Below are 17,534 nucleotides of genomic sequence, written 5' to 3'. Positions count from 1 at the left end.
TCAGTTTTTTTTTTCTCTCTTCACTAGTTTTCAAAGTGATGAGTTGGTTCCCTAACATATTTCATTGGTCACCAATGAGGTTTAATTTTTTTGTTCATTTTTAAATTATCATTATGGTTTCATAAATGCATTAGATGTGTTTCACTGTATTGAAGTTTTTTTAAGATTTTATTTATTAGATAGAGGGAAGGAGCACGAGGTGGGGAAGCAAGGGGAGAAAGAGAAGCAGACCCCCTGCTGAGCAGAAAGCCTAATAATAGGGCTGGGTCCCAGGCCCCTGTGAGATCGCAGCTTAACCAATAGAGCAACTCAGGTACCCATATTGTAGTTATCTTATTGATGCTTTTTTTTTTTTAAGATTTTATTTATTCATGAGAGGCACAGAGAGACAGAGACACAGGCAGAGGGAAAAGCAGGCTCCATGCAGGGAGCCCTATGTGGGACTCGATCCCAGGACTCCAGGATCACGCCCTGGGCCAAAGGCAGGCACTAAACTGCTGAGCCACCCAGGGATCCCCTCATATTGATGCTTTTGCCACTCATCAGTTTATTGGCTTTTAGCTTCAGGTCTACGTCTCACTGCTTTCTTCTGTGATAGTGGAGTTGAGACGTTAACTTTCTTGTTTGCCAGCAGGCATAAGTTTTGTAAGTACTTGAGTTGCTACTGAGTTAGTTATTGTTTCTAGGCTTTTTCAATTGAAAGAGCTTAGAATTGTTTTTTAAAGAAAAATACTTTATAAATTCATGGTGATATTTTCTGTTCAACTTTAGGATTAAAGGTTATAATTTTAATTTGTGTGATTTTGTATTTGTACTGCTTTTTACCTACATGAAAAAAAAAACTTTGTTCCTAACCACAGTAGCAGAATTATTTACTTGTTTATCCTTTGATAAAATAGTTTTAGAATAATATTAAATTATATTATTACTATGAATACTGAAAGTTTACTTCTTTTAAATATCTTTAAACTTTTATGTTTTTAAACGATTTTATTTATTTATTTGACAGAGAGAGAGAAAAAGCACAAGCTGGGGGAGAGGCAGGGGGAGAGGAATAAGCAGGCACTGGAGACAGGGCCTGATCCTAGGACTCTAAGATCATGACCTGAGCTGAAGGCAGATGCCTAACTGACTGAGCCACCCAAGTGGTCCTAAATCTCTTTTAAACTTTTATTTATTTATTTTTTAAGATTTTATTTATTTATTCATGAGAATACACAGAGAGGAGAGAGAGAGGCAGAGACACAGGCAGAGGGAGAAGCAGGCTTCATGCAGGGAGCCTGACGTGGGACTCGATCCAGGGTCTCCAGGATCACACCCTGGGCTGCAGGCGGCGCTAAACCACTGAGCCACCGGGGCTGCCCCTCCTTAAACTTTTAAACAACTTTATACTTCAAAAAATATAAGTTTTATGGTATTCCACTAAGTGTGTTCAGCCCAATTACAAGATTTTTTGTCTTGTTTAAGTACATTAAAATTGATAATTTATGCTGCTAAGTACATCATGGAGAGAATGAAAGTCCTAAATTAGGAGGTGAATTTTGCAGTGTATAAAAGTAACAAAAAATTAGTATCATAAAAATCTAAAACTGTGAAAATCAACATGAAAAACTGTTACTGTTAGTAGAAAAAATAATAAATGAAACAGTGGAAATTCATACAGAGAAAAAGTGAATGGCCAGTAAATATGAAAAGATGCTCTCATCTTTACTTTGTTGAGATTTGCCAGTTTTAACCACAGTGACATATCATGTTATAAACCAACAGTTTCACTTCAAGAGATATTCTTGTAAATGTTTACCAAAAGACCATTTATAGTAACATTGCCATAATAGAAAAAAACAAATGAAAAATTTTAAATGCCCATTTATAATAGACTGTATAATAAGATGTGTTATATTCACATAAAGGAAAAATATCCAGCAGTGGAAAATGAAAGAACTAAAGCTCATTGTGACAAAATGGGTTGATCTTAAAAATAGAAGTTGTATAAAATAAGCTAGACACAAAGGAGTTTATTAAATCTAGTATCATATGAAACATAAAATTCATGGTATATGCATAGCACATAGACACCGTGAAGAGCAGTGGGAATTGTTAACTCAAAAAATTTAATATAGTGGTTTACTCCTAAGAAAAGGGGAGAAACCCATTTGAAAGGTCTGCACATAGGCTTGCCTGCATCTGGAATTTATGTGTTGATCTAGTTGGTGGGTACATAGGTATCAACTCTATGTTTCTTTAAAATTTTGTCTTCCTAGGTAAAGTAAGCTTTTTAAATTAAATTTCAGATATTTGCACAAATCTCAGATATTTAATACAGTGTACTTGGAAAACTTGAATTTCTTTGGTACTTAATTTCTTTTTTTTTTAAAGATTTTATTTATTTATTTATGAGAGACACACAGAGAGAGGCAGAGACATAGGCAGAGGGAGAAGCAGGCTCCATGCAGGGAGCCCGATGTGGGACTCGATCCCAGAACCCCAGGATCACGTCCTGAGTCAAGGCAGACACTCAACCACTGAGCCACCCGGCATCCCTCGTGCTTAATTTCTTGTTCTCAGTTTATAAATAATCTCCATTTTTAAAGTCATATATCAATCTTTATTTTTGTGCTATAACTTCCAATTTTAAAGAATAGGAACAAAAAAATTAAATTAGCGAAACTTAAGAAGATAAAGTCAATCCAGTATTGCTATGATAAAAAAAGTGCCAAATAGATTAACTTTCAGTTTGAAAAACAATTATCGATGAATTTAAAGAAAATTCAGCTCTCTGCTGAATAGAGTATACAGAAAGATTAAAAGGTTAAAAGGGGTGAGGGGAAACCTTGAGTGTGGGACTCTTGATTTTAGCTCAAGTCACAGGTCAGGGTTGTGAGATCAAGCCCTGTGTCTGGTTCCATGCTCAGCGCACAGTCTGCTTGAGATGATCTCTTTCCTTCTCCATATCCCCTTGTCCCCCCCACTCCTACTCGCAAGCACTGTCTAAAATAAATAAAATCTTTTTTAAAAATAAAGATTAAAAAAGTGGGAAATGCTATAAAACAATGATACTAATAAAAAAAAAAAACTGCTGATGCCATTTAGAATTTAAGGCATAAAGGTGGTGTTTGATTTCACGGTCTTCAGTATCTGTCTTCCTGTTTATCCCCTATACCGCATCCAAACAGCCCTCTGCTTGTCACACCCTAAATCAGCTTTTGATAGTGCCTCCAAATCTCTCCATGTTTAAGATGTATTAAATCAATCCTCATCTTACCTAACATCAGCTTTAGATCAATTATGCTCTGTCTTGAAACACATTCTTCTTCCGAGACACTATTTACTTAATTTTCTTTCTACTTCATTGAGTCTTTTTGCTAATTCTTCCCCATTTCCCCAAGCTATGGATGATTTAGGACTCAGTCTTCACATTTGTTTCTTATCCTCAATAACTTCTCAGTATTTAGTCTCATAGTTTTAAATAGCATTATGCTAATGAATATCAAATTTATATGTGTAGATAAAGACCTCCATCCTTAGTTTTTATAAACATCAGCTGTGTAGTCAACAGTTTCACTTGGATGTTTTATGAACATCCCAAATTTCATGTCCAAAATCTTAACCAAGTCTGAATTGTCACCCCTTTCCAAGGACTTCTTACAGACTTCCGCATCTCTGTAAATATTAATTCCATTTTCTAACAGGTAAAAAAAAAAAATCTTGGTGTCATCCTTGATCTTTCTTTTTCAACTTCTATATCTTATTCATTAGCTGATTATTTTCATAACTCCTTAAAATATACCCAGAACCTGACCACTTTTCACCGTCTCTACTTCTATCACTCTGCAGAAGATACCATCATTTTCCCATTTGTTAATTTTAATGGCTCCTAACCTGTCCCCCTCCTTTCATTCTGACCACCTTATAAGGATCCAGAGTTATCATTTTGATTTCTTTGAAAAAACTTAAAATATAATTTATATTCATTAAATTTCATGTTTTTTGTATGTACAGTTTCTGGGATTTTGACAGATGCATACAATTACGTAGCTGTCACCTTCTAAAACACAGTTCATTATGCTTTACACATTCTCCCATGTCTCTTTTTCATCAACTCCATGCCCAACTTTTTTGGCAGCCTGTTTCCTATTTTTTTTTGTCCTTATATTTTAGCCGGAATATCATATAAATAAAATCACATAGAAAATAGTCTTTTGAGTCTGGCTTCTTTCATTTAGCATAATGCATTTGAAATTCATCCATATTTTTGTGTGGTGTTTGTTCCTTTCTGTGGGTAAGTAGTATTCCATTGCATTGGATGTAAGCAGTTTATCATTAGTTGAAGGGCATGTATTGTTGTTTTTAATTTTTGGTGATTATGAATAAAGCTGCTATCAGTATTTGCTTACAAATTTGTGAATATGTTTCATTTCATCTGGGTAAAGACTTAGAATTGCTGGGTCTTGTAAGTGTATGTTTAAGGAACTGTTAAGCCTGTTTTCCAAAGTTGCTATATGATTTTTTTACTCCCACCAGCAATGCATGATGGTTCCAATTGCCCCACATCCTCACTAGCACTTGGTTTAAAAAAAAATATTGCCATTCTAATAGATATGTAGCGGTATCTCATTGTGACTAACAGTGTTGAGTATCTTTTTATGTGCTCATTTGGCATTAGTATATCTGGTAAAATATCTGCTCAAACTTTTAATTTTTTTTATTGAGTTCTTTTTATTTTTAAATGTCTTTTTATTAACTTATTTTGTATTTTTAATTTTTTAGTAAAGTGTATATTCAGTTTTTTAAAAAGATTTTATTTGTTTATTTGAGAGAGAGAGAGAACGAGCAGATAGAGTGACAGAGGGAGAGGGAGAAGCAGGTTCCCCACTGAGCAGGGAGCCCAGCGATGTGGGACTTGATCCCAGGACGCTGGGGGTCATGACCTGAGCTGAAGGCAAACACTTAACCAGCTAAGTCACCCAGGCACCCCTAGTTTTCTTATTGAGCTTTGAGAGTTCTCTATTCTGGATACAAGTTTTGGGTGTACATATTTTATTAGCCATATCCATAAATATTTTATGGTTTGGTGCTATTGTAAATGTTGCTTTAAAACCTTTACTTTCTAATTGTTTATTGCTATTATATAGAAATATGATTGATTTTCATGTATTATCCTTTGTAATGTTAATCCTATGTGTCAACTTAATTGGATCAGGATGACGGAATATTTGGTTAAGCAGTATTTCTGGATTTTTTCAATGAGGCTATTTCTAGATGAGATTAGCATTTGAATTGGCTTAGTAGATTGTCTTCCCCAATGTCCATTGAGAGCCTGAATAGAACAAAAAGGGGGGAAGGTGGAATTCACCTCTCTTTTGTGTCCTCTTAGTGAGTTGACCTTTTTATTCAGTAAATATTGCCTTTATTTCTGGTAATTTTCTTTGTTTTGAATCTAATTTATCTTATTTTGATATAGCCATTCCAGGTTTGTCTTGATTACTGTTTGCATGATATACAGTGTATTTTTTCCCCTCCTTTGCTTTAGCCTATTAAGTTAGTTATACATAGCATACAGTTGGGTCATCTTTTTAAAAAATTCTTTTATTTGAATATAGTTAACACGCAGGTTACATTAATTTCAGGTGTGCAACGTATTGATTCAGGATCTCTGTATACTTCGTATCTCACCACATGTGTAGCTATCATCTGTCACCCTGCAGTGCTATTACAACATCATTGACTATATTCACTATGGTGTACCTTTTATTCCCATGACTTATTCTATAACCAGAAGCTTGTATTTCCTGCTTCCTTTCACTCATTTTGTTTTCACTTATTTTGCCCATCTTCCCAAGCCCCACCCGTCTGGCAACAATCAGCTTTTTTCTGTGTTTATAGGTCTGATTCTTCTTTTTGTTTATTCATTTGTTTTGTTTTTTAGATTCAACATATAAGTGAAATCATACGGTATTTGACTTCCTCTGACTATTTCACTTAGCTTAGTATCCTTTAGTTCTTTCTACGTTGCCACAAATGGCAAAATCTTATCCCTTTTTATGGCTGAGGAATATTGCATACTGTGCGGTATATATCTTCTCTATCCATTGATCTGTGTGTGGACACTTAGTTTGCTTCCATATCTTGGCTATTGTAAATAACGCAATAAAACAAGGGGAATTTGCATATATCTTTTCAAATTAGTGTTTTTGGGTAAATACCCAGTAGTGGAATTATTGGATCATAAGATATATCTGTTTTTAATTTTTCAAGTAACTTCCATACTGTTTTCCTCAGAAATGTACTAATTTACATTACCACCACCAAGAGGGCTTCTTTTTCTCCACATCCTCACAAACACTTCTTATTTCTTGTCTTTTTTATTTTGGCCATTCTGATTATGTAAGAGAAGTTGAGTCATTTTTTTTTTTTAATTCAATCTGACAATCTGTCTTTTAACTGGTGTGTTTAAACTGTTTATCCTGAAGTAATTTTTTTTTTTTACCCTGAAGTAATTATTAATACGTTTGGATTTAGATCCACCATTTACTATTTGTTTTCTCTTTGTTCTCTACTTTTTGTTGCTCTTTTTCCTTTTTCTGCCCTCTCTGGATTATCTGTAGTTTTTTTTCTTCTAATTTTAATTTTCCTATGGTAAGTTTATATAATTTTTTTGTATAATTATTTTATAATTTATTTTAATGGTTACTCTAAGAATTGTAAAACACAAACTTTGCACAGTTTATTGGGAAGAAATATTTTACTCCTGCGGTAGGAATGTAGAAACTTATTTTCAGTGTGTTTCTTTATCCTATGGTCATATCTTCATTCATTGAAAATCTCATCTAAGTTTTACTTTTAAAAAAAAATTGATTTTATTTAAATTCAACTAATTAACATGTAATATATTATTGGTTTTGAAAGTAGAGGCCAGTGCTTCATCAGTCTTATATAATTCCCAGTGCTCACTATATCACATGCCCTCCTTAATGTCCATAACCCAGTTACCCCATCCACCCAACCCCTCAACTCTTCAGCGACCCTCAGTCTGGTTCCTATGATTATGAATCTCTTATGGTTTGTCGCTCTCTGATTTCATCTTATTTTATTTTTTCCCTCTTTTCCTCTGTGATACTCTGTTTCTTAAATTCCACATATGAGTGAGATCATTGATCATGATAATTGACTTTTTCTAACTGACTTATTTCACTTACCATAATACATGTTAGTCCATCTACACCGTTACAAAAGGCAAGATTTCAGTTTTAAAGATGGCTGAGTAGTATTTCATTGTATAAATGTACCGCTTCTTCTTTACCCATTCATCTGTCGATGGACATCTGGGTTCTTTCCATAGTTTGGCTATTGTGGACATTGCAGCTATAAACACTGGGGTGCAGGTGGCCCTTCAGATCACTACACATTTGTATCTTTGGGGTAAATCCCTAGTAGTGCAATTGCTAGGTCATAGGGTAGCTCTATTTTCAACTTTTTGAGGATCCTCCATACTGTTTTCCAGAGTGGCTTGTGCCAGCTTGCATTCCCACCAACAGTGTAAGAGGGTTCCTCTTTCTCTGCATCCTCGCCAGCATCTGTCGTTTCTTGACTTGTTAATTTTAGCCATACTGACCTGTGTGAGTTTGTGGTTTTCAGTTTGTATTTGCCTGATGCCGAGTGATGTTGAGCATTTTTTTTTAAGTGTCTGTTGGCCATGGATGTCTTCTAGGGAGAAATGACTGTTCATGTCTTCTTCCCATTTTGTGATGGGATCATTTGTTCTCTAGGTGTTGAGTTTGATAAGTTCTTTATAGATTTTGGATACTAGCCTTTTCTCTGATATGTCATTTGCAAATATCTCCTCTCATTCTGTTGGTTGTCTTTTGGTTTTATCAACTGTTTCCTTTGCTCTGCAAGAGCTTTTTATCTTGATGAGGTCCTAATAGTTCATTTTTGCCTTTGTTTCCCTTGTCTTTGGGGATGTGTTTAGTAAGAAGTTGCTGCAGCTGTGGTCATAGAGGTTGCTGCCTGTGTTCTTCTCTAGAATTTTGATGGATTCCTGTCTCACATTTAGGTCTTTCATCTGTTTTGAGTCAATTCTTATGTATGGTGTGAGGAAGTGGTCCAGTTTTATTATTCTGCATGTGACTGTCCAGTTTTCCCAACACCATTTGTTGAAGAGACTTTTTTCCATTGAATATTCTTTTCTGATTTGTCAAGGATTATTTGACCATATAGTTGAGGGTCCATTTTTGGGTTGTCTCTTCTGTTCCATTGATCTGTGTGTGCCAGTACCATCCTGCCTTGATGATTACAACTTTGTGATAGAGCTGGAAGTCCAGAATTGTGATGCCATCAGTTTTGGTTTTCTTTTCCAACATTCCTTTGGCTATTCAGGGTCTTTTCTGGTTCCATACAAATTTTAGAGTTATTTGTTCCAACATAATAAGTTGATGGTGGTTTGATAGGGATTGTATTGAATATATAGATTGCTCTAGGTAGTATAGCATAAAGAAACACACTGAAAATAGTTTCTACATTCCTACTAAAGGAGTAAAATATTTCTTCTCAGTAAACTGTGCAAAGTCTGTGTTTTATAATCCTTTGAGTAACCATTAAAATAAATTATAAAATAATTATACAAAAAAGGCCATATATGGCCAAACTTTCCATAGGAAAATTAAAATTAGAAGAAAAAAAACTACAGATAATCCAGAGAGGGCAGAAAAAGGAAACAGTTGCCTTTTTTTTTTTTTTTTTCTAATTTCGTATTATTTGTTCTTCCAATCTATGAGCATGGGACCTTTTTCCATTTCTTTGTATTTTCCTCAATTTCTTTCATGAGTGTTCTATAGTTTCCTGAGTACCAATCCTTTGCCTCTTTGGTTAGTTTTTTTTTTTTTTTTTTAAATAAAGATGTGTTTATTCATGTGAGGCACACATAGAGAGAGCCAGAGACACAGCAGAGGGAAAAGTAGGCTCCCCAATGGGAGCCCAATGTGGGACTTGATGCCGGATCCTGGGATCACACCCTGAGCCAAAGGCAGACACTTAACTGCTGAGCCACTCAGGTGTCCCTCTTTAGTTAAGTTTATTCCTACATTATCTTACGGGTTTTGGTGCAATTGTAACTGGGATTGACTCCTTAATTTCTCTTCCTTTGGTTTCATTGTTAGTGTATAGAAATGCAACTGATTTTTGTGCACTGATTTTACCTCCGGCCACTTTACTGAATTTCTGTAAAAGTTTTTGCAATTTTAGGGTGGTGTCTTTTGGTTTTTCCATATAGAATATCATATCTGTAAAGAGTGAGAGTTTGACTACTTCTTTGCTGATTCAAATGCCTTTTATTTCTTTTTGTCTGATTGCTGAAGCTAGGACTTCTACTATTATGTTGAACAGCAATGGTGATAGTGGACATCCCTGCCGTATTTCTGACAGGGAGAAGCTCTCAGTTTTTCCCCATTGAGAATGATAACTACCAAGTATATTCTAAAGAATTTGAAAGGAGAATATACATATCAAGATATTTACCATTTCTCTTGCTCTTCCTCTACTTTTGATGTTCCACATTTCCTTCTTATGTCGTTTCCTTCTGTCTGAAATATTTTCTTTAGCAGTTCTCTGAAGGTGGTTCTGCTGGCTATTTGTCTTAGTTTTCCTTTGTCTGATGATGTATTTATCTAACCTTCATTCCCAAACAATGTTTTCACTGTGTATAGTATCCTCGATTGACAGTTCTTTTCATTCAGCACTTTAAAGATTTATTTATTTATTTGAGAGAGAGAAACAGAAAGAGAGTGGTTCATGTGAGTGGGGGAAGAGGGACAGAAGGAGAGGGAGAGAGCAAGAGAGAATCTGAAATAGACTCCCCACTGAGTGCAGCGCCCAACAACGATGTGGGGGCTCAATTTCACAACCCTGAGATCATGATCTGAGCCAAAACCAAGAGTAGGATGGATGCTCAACAAACTGAGCCATCCAGCGCCCCCTTTCAGCACTTTAAAACTGTCATGCCACTTCTTTCTGGCTTCCATGTTTTCTTATTTAAAAAAAAAAAAAAAAATGTCATTAAATCTATACATATAATTAGTTCTTTTTCTCTAGCAACTTTCAAGAATTTTTATTTGTCTTGAATTTTCAGCACCTAGGTGGGTGGTGTGTCTGGGCATGGGCTTCTTTATGAGGTTCTCTCAGTTTTTTAAATCTGTAATTAATGCCTTTAGCCAAACTCAAGAGTTTTTGGCTATTATTTCTTTAAAAAGTTTTTTTAGCTTTGCACTCTTTCATCCATTCTAGACCTTTTGTTGTCCTATTACAGATTCCTGAGGCTTTATTAATTTTTTAATTGTTTTTTTCTCTGCTAAGGATAAATGCTATTGATTCTGTTTTTAATATATTCTCTTTATCTCTTATTGTAAGCAATTTAATTATGATTGCCTTGGTGTAATTTTCTTCGTGTTCCTGCACTTGGGGCTTTTGGGTTTTTGAATCTGTGTGTAGATGTGTTTTTAATCAAATTTGGAAAAATTTCAGAATTATTTAAAATTAATAGTTGACATTTTAAATTTTTATTTTTTCTGTACTTCTTTTCTGTTTCCTTTTCAATTACAAGATCTCAATTACACGTATATTAGGCTACTTGAAGTTGTTCCATGTCTCACTAATGCTCTCTTCTCTCCCTCCCTCCCAACGCCCCCGGTTTCTTTTCTCTCTCTGTGTTTTGTTTGGGTTATTTCTACTCCTATTTCTTCAAGTTCATCTCTTTTCTTCTGCTGTGTCTAATATATTTTTATATCCATTCAGTGCATTTTTTCCCCTCAGTGTTTATTTTTTTCTTCTCTAGAAGTTTTGTTATTGTTATCTTTATCTCTTTTGATATGTTTATATTTTCCTCTACCTTATTACAACTACATAAAATGTAGTTGTAATAACTTCTTTTGCAGCAAATTATAAATCCAGTATTTTGATATCTTTCTGACTCTTCAGGTTCAGTGAATATACATTATGAGTCAAAACTGGCGTGCCATATAATCTAATCTGGCCATACCTTTATTACATGTGGTCTGTGGCTGTGTTACAGTGGCAGGATTGAGTAGTTTCAACAACAACTTTATAACCTGAAAAGCCAAAATTATATACAATCTTGCATTTACAGAAAACATCTGCTGCTTCAAAGGCATTGTATTTATAAAAGAAACGAAATTGCTGGTCCTTATGTAGCATTTTTTATTATCATTCTTCATTGATCACCAATAGCGTAATATTGAATACTATTAAAGGCAGTTTCTATCTATAAAAACAATACATACTAGGGACAAGGTTCATACGGTTCAGGTATGCAGCTGTGCAAAGATTTGATTTGGCAGTAAAAATTTGGGATATGTTAAGTAGAAGAATAGTTAGCATACCCCTTAGTCCATTGGTTCTTAAACTTTAGCAAGATTGCATTCACCTGAAGGGCTTGTTAAAACAAATTAAAGGACTCTGTACCCAGAATTTTTGGTTTAGTAAATGGAGGTAGGACCTGAAAATATATACTTCTAACATGTTCCTATGTCATGCTGATGATGCTGGTTGGAACTATACTTTGAAAATCAGTACTTTTGCCTAGTTCTCTGAAATATCACTCTGAGAAACTTGTAGGAAAATTGTATAATAGACGGTTACAATTGAGGTTCCCTGAAGAGTAGATGAGCTGGGTTTGTTTTTTGTTTTGTTTTGTTTTTAAATAGCTTTTTTGAGATACGGTTTTACATACTAGAACTAACCCATTTGTGTATTGTTTCATGAGTTTCAGTAACTTTGTATAGTTTTTATACAGTAGCACCACAATACAGTTTTAGAAAAATTCATCATGCTAGAAAGTTCCCTTATGATCATTTGCAGTCAGTCTCAACACTGAACTTCAGTTTGAGGTTACTAGTAATCTGCTTTTTTTGTCTCTATGTTTTTGCATTTCGTAGAAATTTCATATAAATGGAACCATATGGTATGCTGTCATGCATCCAACTTTTTTCAACTAATATATTTGAGGTTAATCCATGACATTGCTCATATTGGTCCTTTGCTTCTTTTTATATTGATAAATAGTATTCTATAGTATGTACATAATACATTTTGTTTTTCTATTCAACAGTTGATATTTTTATTTTTTCCAGTTATTGCTGTTATGAAAAATAATTTTTTTAAAAAATAATTTTTGAACATTCTTGTACAAGAGATGCCCCATCATTTTGATTAAGAAGTATAATATCCAGATGATACTCATATTTCATCCTAGGCTTATAGTTGATTAAAAAAAAGTTAATATATTCTTGTTCCCTAATTACTTATTTCTAGCAATAAAATTTTTATATCTACTGTAAATATTTTACATATTTGTGCTTATCTTAACCATTTTTGATAATTTTATCTCACAATATTTTAAATTGGTATATAGATTGTAAAAATTTTGTAAAATGTTTCTTTTGAGATAACAGTCTATAGGTTTTAGTCTTCACAAAATTGACATATCTGCTATTATTGGTGGGTAAAATTTACATGTAATTAAATCTGGAATAAAATAAATATAAACCTGAAAATAAACTTGATTTTTAATATGGAAATGTTGGATAAAATCAGAAGTCGAGGGGGCTATTTAATGAACCCCCAAGTAATTATGTTACCAAATTTTTTTTTTTTTTTTTTTTTATGTTACCAAATTTCAACAATTGTTAATAGTCTGACATTCTTTTTTTCGTCTGTACCTTGTTCCCCATCTGTTTCTGGTATCTCATGTTGAGTCTCATTTCATTCAAATATCATTTCTTCTGCAAATACTTCATTGTATATATGTGCAGCTTATGTTTGGTTTTCCCTGGTGTCTGGTATGTACTTTTTCAAATTGGTTGTTTAAATCAGGGCCAAAAAAGGTACATACATTCCACTTGATCGATAGGACAATTAAGTTACTCTTAATCTGTAAGCGTTCCTCTTGTTTTTCCATGCCAATGACTTGAAGAAACTGATTAATTTGTCATAAGATTTTTTATAATCCAGATTTAACTGTTTGTATCTTCATATCATTCAGTATGTTCCTTTATCTCCTCTATTCCATATGAACTAGTATTTAGATGTGGAAGATTTAGTATATTCAGGATTTTTATATTTCTGGTCACAAGACTATTTCTTAGAAGGAGTTATTTACTTCCAATTACATCATATACTGTATTTAGGCTCTCTTTTACTGCTGCTATGATTGATCATTATTAGGTTTAAATGTTATTGGCCTGATCCACTCATCATAAAGTTTCAACTTTTTTTTCTAAAGACTTTTTTAAAGAACAGCTCTAGGATCACAGTAAAATTAAGACTAAGATGCAGAGATTTCCCATTTTCTCCCTCCCCTGAGCTTACATGACTATTACCCATCTAATGAAGGATGCTGCTTCCTCATAGCAATATCCCACATCAGAGTGATACATTTGTTAGAACTGATGAACCCACACCAACACATCATTATTACCCAAAGTTCATAGTTTACATTAAGGTTCACTCTTGGTATTGTACATTTTTTTGGGTTTTGACAAATGTATAATGACATGTATCCACCACTATAGTATCATACAAAGTGAAAATCCTCTAGATTTCACCTATTCACATTCCTCCCACCATCCCTCCAACCCCTAGCAACCATTGATCTATTGTTTCAATAGCTTTTCTTTTCCAGAATATTGAATAGTTGGAATTGTACAGTATGTAGCCTTTTCACATTGGCTTCTCTCACTTAGTAATATGCATTTAAAATTCCTCCATGTGTTTTCATAGTTTAATAGCTCATATGTTTTTAGTACTGCATAATATACAGTATTGTATATTGTCTGGATATACCATAGTTTTTTCATTCATCTACTGTAGGATCTTCATTGGTTCCAAGTTTTGGCAGTTATGAATAAAGCTACTGTACAAGTTTTTGTGTGGACATAAGTTTTCAGCTTCTTTAAGTATGTACCAAGGAATGGTGATTCCTAGATCATATGGTAAGAGTATGTTTAGTTTTGTACAAAACTGCCAAACTGTCTTCCAAAGTGACTATACCATTTTGCATTCCCACCACTAATGAATAAGAGAACCTGTTGCTCCATATCCTTGTGTGCATTTGGTGTTTCCAGAGTTCAGGATTTTGGCCATTCTCATAGGTGTGTGGTGGTATTTGATTTTTATTTATATTTCTGTGGTAACATGTGATGTGGGACATCTTTGCCTGTGCTTATGTGTCATATGTATCTCTTCTTTAATGTATCTGTTCAGATTTTTTAAATTGGTTTGTTTTCTTTTTGTTGAATTTTAAGAGTTCTTTATATATTTTGGCTAATAGTCCTTTAGTAGATATGTCTTTTGCAAATATTTTCTTTTAGTTTGACTTGTCTTTTTCTCTTGCCAGTGTCATTTGTGTATCAGATGTTTTTTTTTTGTTTGTTTGTTTTGTTTTTTCATTTCAGTGAAGCCCTGTTTATCAGTTGTTCCTTTCAGGGATTGTATCTTTGATGTTGAATCTCCCTTCAACATTTTACTAAATGCTTTTAAGAGTTATCAATGAATATTCCCTAGATCCTCTATTTCATTAGAGTTGCAAAATAGTAATCTTCTAATTCTATCATACCTTCTGTATTTTTTAACTAGAATTCTATGAAGAAGAATATTATTTTATCAACACTTTCATTGCTCTGAAGTTCAGTCTTCCCAAGGAAGGAAGGAAAATTGCTTATTTCTTGTATTCGGTTTATCAGTTTTTAGAAGAGTTAAGTTTTGTGCCCTAGCAACTTACAAATGTGATTAAGTTTTACGGTACCATTATGAATTCACAGAACTTACTTATTTGACATGTTTAATCAATTTCTATCATTATTTTTAGTGGTGAGAGTACTTCATTTTTGACTAGTGGGGTCCACTGAAGTTTGCTGCTGTATCCTTATGACCTATTCTAGGTTCTTTTTTCTTTTTTAACTTCACTGCTTTCTGACTCAGGATTTCCCAGGCTGATATTATACTTTGTGCTCCAGACTATATCTCTTTTAGAGAACCAAATCAATGGGAAGTGGAATTTGGAGACCATAATCTGGATGTTAGCTTACTGTTATTGTTCCTAGATCTTTACATATTTCTTTTACAGAGGTGCTGGATTTACATATTTTTCAGTGTATGATCATAGTTTTATCCTTGAGATTGCATAACTTTTATGTCCAAGGAAAATCTGTATTAACACAACTCAGTTATCAGTCATTTGGTTGGTATGTTTTTTTCTTAGCACTATCGTAGGCATTAGTATACAAATAAAGATTATGGCCCTTGTTTTCAGGGAACCACTGGGACTTGTTCTTAGCATCTAATGGGATAATATATAAGAAAATAAATTTTAATTAAAAATTTAAAAATTTATTTATTTATTTATTCATGAGAGACACAGAGACTGAGAGAGAGAGGCAGAGACACGGGCAGAGGGAGAAGACACAGGCAGAGGGAGAAGCAGGCTCCATGCAGGAAGCCTGATTTAAATCCTATTAGAAAAATATTTAAACGTCTAAACAAAACCTAGTCTTAACCAGGGTATTAGATTGCTAAGACTTTTTCATGCTGCTGGTGGGACTATAAATCGGTGAAACCATTCATTATTGAAAGGACCTTGGCAATCAGTACTCAGTAAGTCAGAAGATACATGTGTCATTTTAGTCAACATTTCCATTTCACATATGAGCCCTAGAGACATGCTCACATCTATCTGTACAGAGGGACATGTTTAACAATGTTCATTGCAGCATCTTTGATTATACCAAAAATTTAGAAATAATATAAATATATATCTTCAGGAGAATGGATAAATTTGTGTATAGTTGTATAACAGCATAATATTCTGCAGTAAAAGTGAATAAACCAAACAAAGCTATATGAGTAGAACTTGAATAATCAGGTCTCGAAATATGATTGTAAAAGCTTGTAAAAAGATACATAGAGTATGATGTCATTTGTGTAAAGTTAATTATGCAAAATAATGTTATTACGTATATGCATATAATAGATAAAAATACCAAATTTGAAAGCTTAGTTGTCTCTCAGGAGGAAAAGTGAAATGGGATTGGGGAAGGTTATACAGTGGGCTTCAGCCTATTTTTTTGTTTTAAAAAAGTCAGAAACAGATACAGCAAAATTAAAATCTAGTAAAAGCTAGGTGATGTGCAGACAAGTGTTTTTTATTCCTACATATTTGAAATGTTTCTAATGAAAAATTCTTTTGAGCATAAAATACTTTCTTAGCATCTAAGTACATTGAACTAGCTTTTTATTTTGCAGATTTGAGTGATGAATCAGCCCAGAAGCTGTTTGATGTTTCAGGAATATCTTTAGCAACATTGGCCCATTCATTGCCCACAGCAGTTCCAGAATCTCCTAGAATTCATCCTGTGAGGACACCTAAAACACCTCGAACACCCAGGTTACAAGATCCAAACAAAACACCAAGATTTTATCCTGTTGTTAAAGAACCAAAAGCTATTGATGTAAAGGTACACAAAACAACCAGGAACATAAAGCCTGCATTGTATATCCTTTAATATTACAAAATGAGACTTTTTCGTTTTATCATATTTTGAAAAATATATATTTTAGATTGTAAGAATTCACTTAAAATTGTATTTTTACCATAGTGATGTTTTCTCAGGTTAAGGAATAACTTCTTTACAATTGTAGTGTAATTAATGTCAATCAGATGATATAATGAAGAATCACACTCAGCTGTATATCTTGTAATCCTTGTGTTGAAACCTAGCAAAGGATCTTCTTTGTTAAGTTTTGTAACTTGTATGTGAGATATTTGAGTTTTGTGACTTCATGTGATTTCATAATGTCATCCACAGTATGAAACTGTTTGAGCTGGTTTACAGTCAGAGGGTTTTAATTTACTTGTGAAGTTCACACTACTGAAATAATTGCAATGTTTGACTTCTTTTTCTTTAGAGTCCAAGAAAAAGAAAAACGAGACATAGTACAAATCCCCCTCTAGAATGTCATGTTGGTTGGGTAATGGATTCCAGAGATCACGGGCCAAGAACATCTTCTGTCAGGTACTATAATTGTCAAACATTGCTTTGTTTTTTATTTTAAGTTTGTTGAAAACAGGTACTAATTAGACATTTGGAATATTTAAAACTTAATTATATTAATAAATAGTTTTTAAAATGAAGCCAAAGGTGGGGAAATAAGTGGGACAATTTTCTAATAAGTACATTAAGGAATAATTGAGTGGGACAATTTTTTTTTCCCATTTAAACCAGTTTTTCCACAAATGTGTTCTCTTAGATAAAAAATACTTAGGTTGGGCAGCCCGGGTGGCTCAGCAGTTTAGTGCCACCTTTGGCCCAGGGCCTGATCCTGGAGACCTGGGATTGAATCCCATGTCAGGCTCCCTGCATGGAGCCTGCTTCTCCCTCTGCCTGTGTCTCTGCTCCCCCGCCCCCACTCTCTCTCCATGTCTCTCATTAATAAGTAAAATCTTTAAAAAAAAAAAAAAAACTTAGGTT

The 17,534-nt window shown here is 33.8% G+C and overlaps 1 protein-coding gene across 15 annotated transcripts in view; it reads left to right on the top strand.

Moving 5' to 3' along the window:
- The window catches only part of LARP1B (La ribonucleoprotein 1B), a 130,027-nt gene that overhangs the window by 88,103 nt on the left and 24,390 nt on the right, over window positions 1–17,534 (top strand). For 13 of the 15 annotated variants that reach the window (XR_005373936.1, XR_005373933.1, XR_005373935.1 and 10 more), the window contains 2 exons: window positions 16,309–16,520; window positions 16,972–17,078. Coding sequence is in view for 10 of the 15 variants with exons in the window: in XM_038564672.1 (XP_038420600.1) it covers window positions 16,309–16,520; window positions 16,972–17,078 (319 nt within the window). In the remaining 5 variants the exon portion in view is untranslated. Of the gene's footprint in view, window positions 1–16,308; window positions 16,521–16,971; window positions 17,079–17,534 lie in introns of those variants that run through there. The other 2 variants (XR_005373937.1, XM_038564677.1) reach the window with 2 other exon arrangements.

Source organism: Canis lupus, chromosome 19 (genome assembly GCF_011100685.1).
Source record: "Canis lupus familiaris isolate Mischka breed German Shepherd chromosome 19, alternate assembly UU_Cfam_GSD_1.0, whole genome shotgun sequence".
NCBI lineage: Eukaryota > Metazoa > Chordata > Mammalia > Carnivora > Canidae > Canis > Canis lupus.
This window is presented reverse-complemented; position numbering and strand designations above follow the sequence as displayed.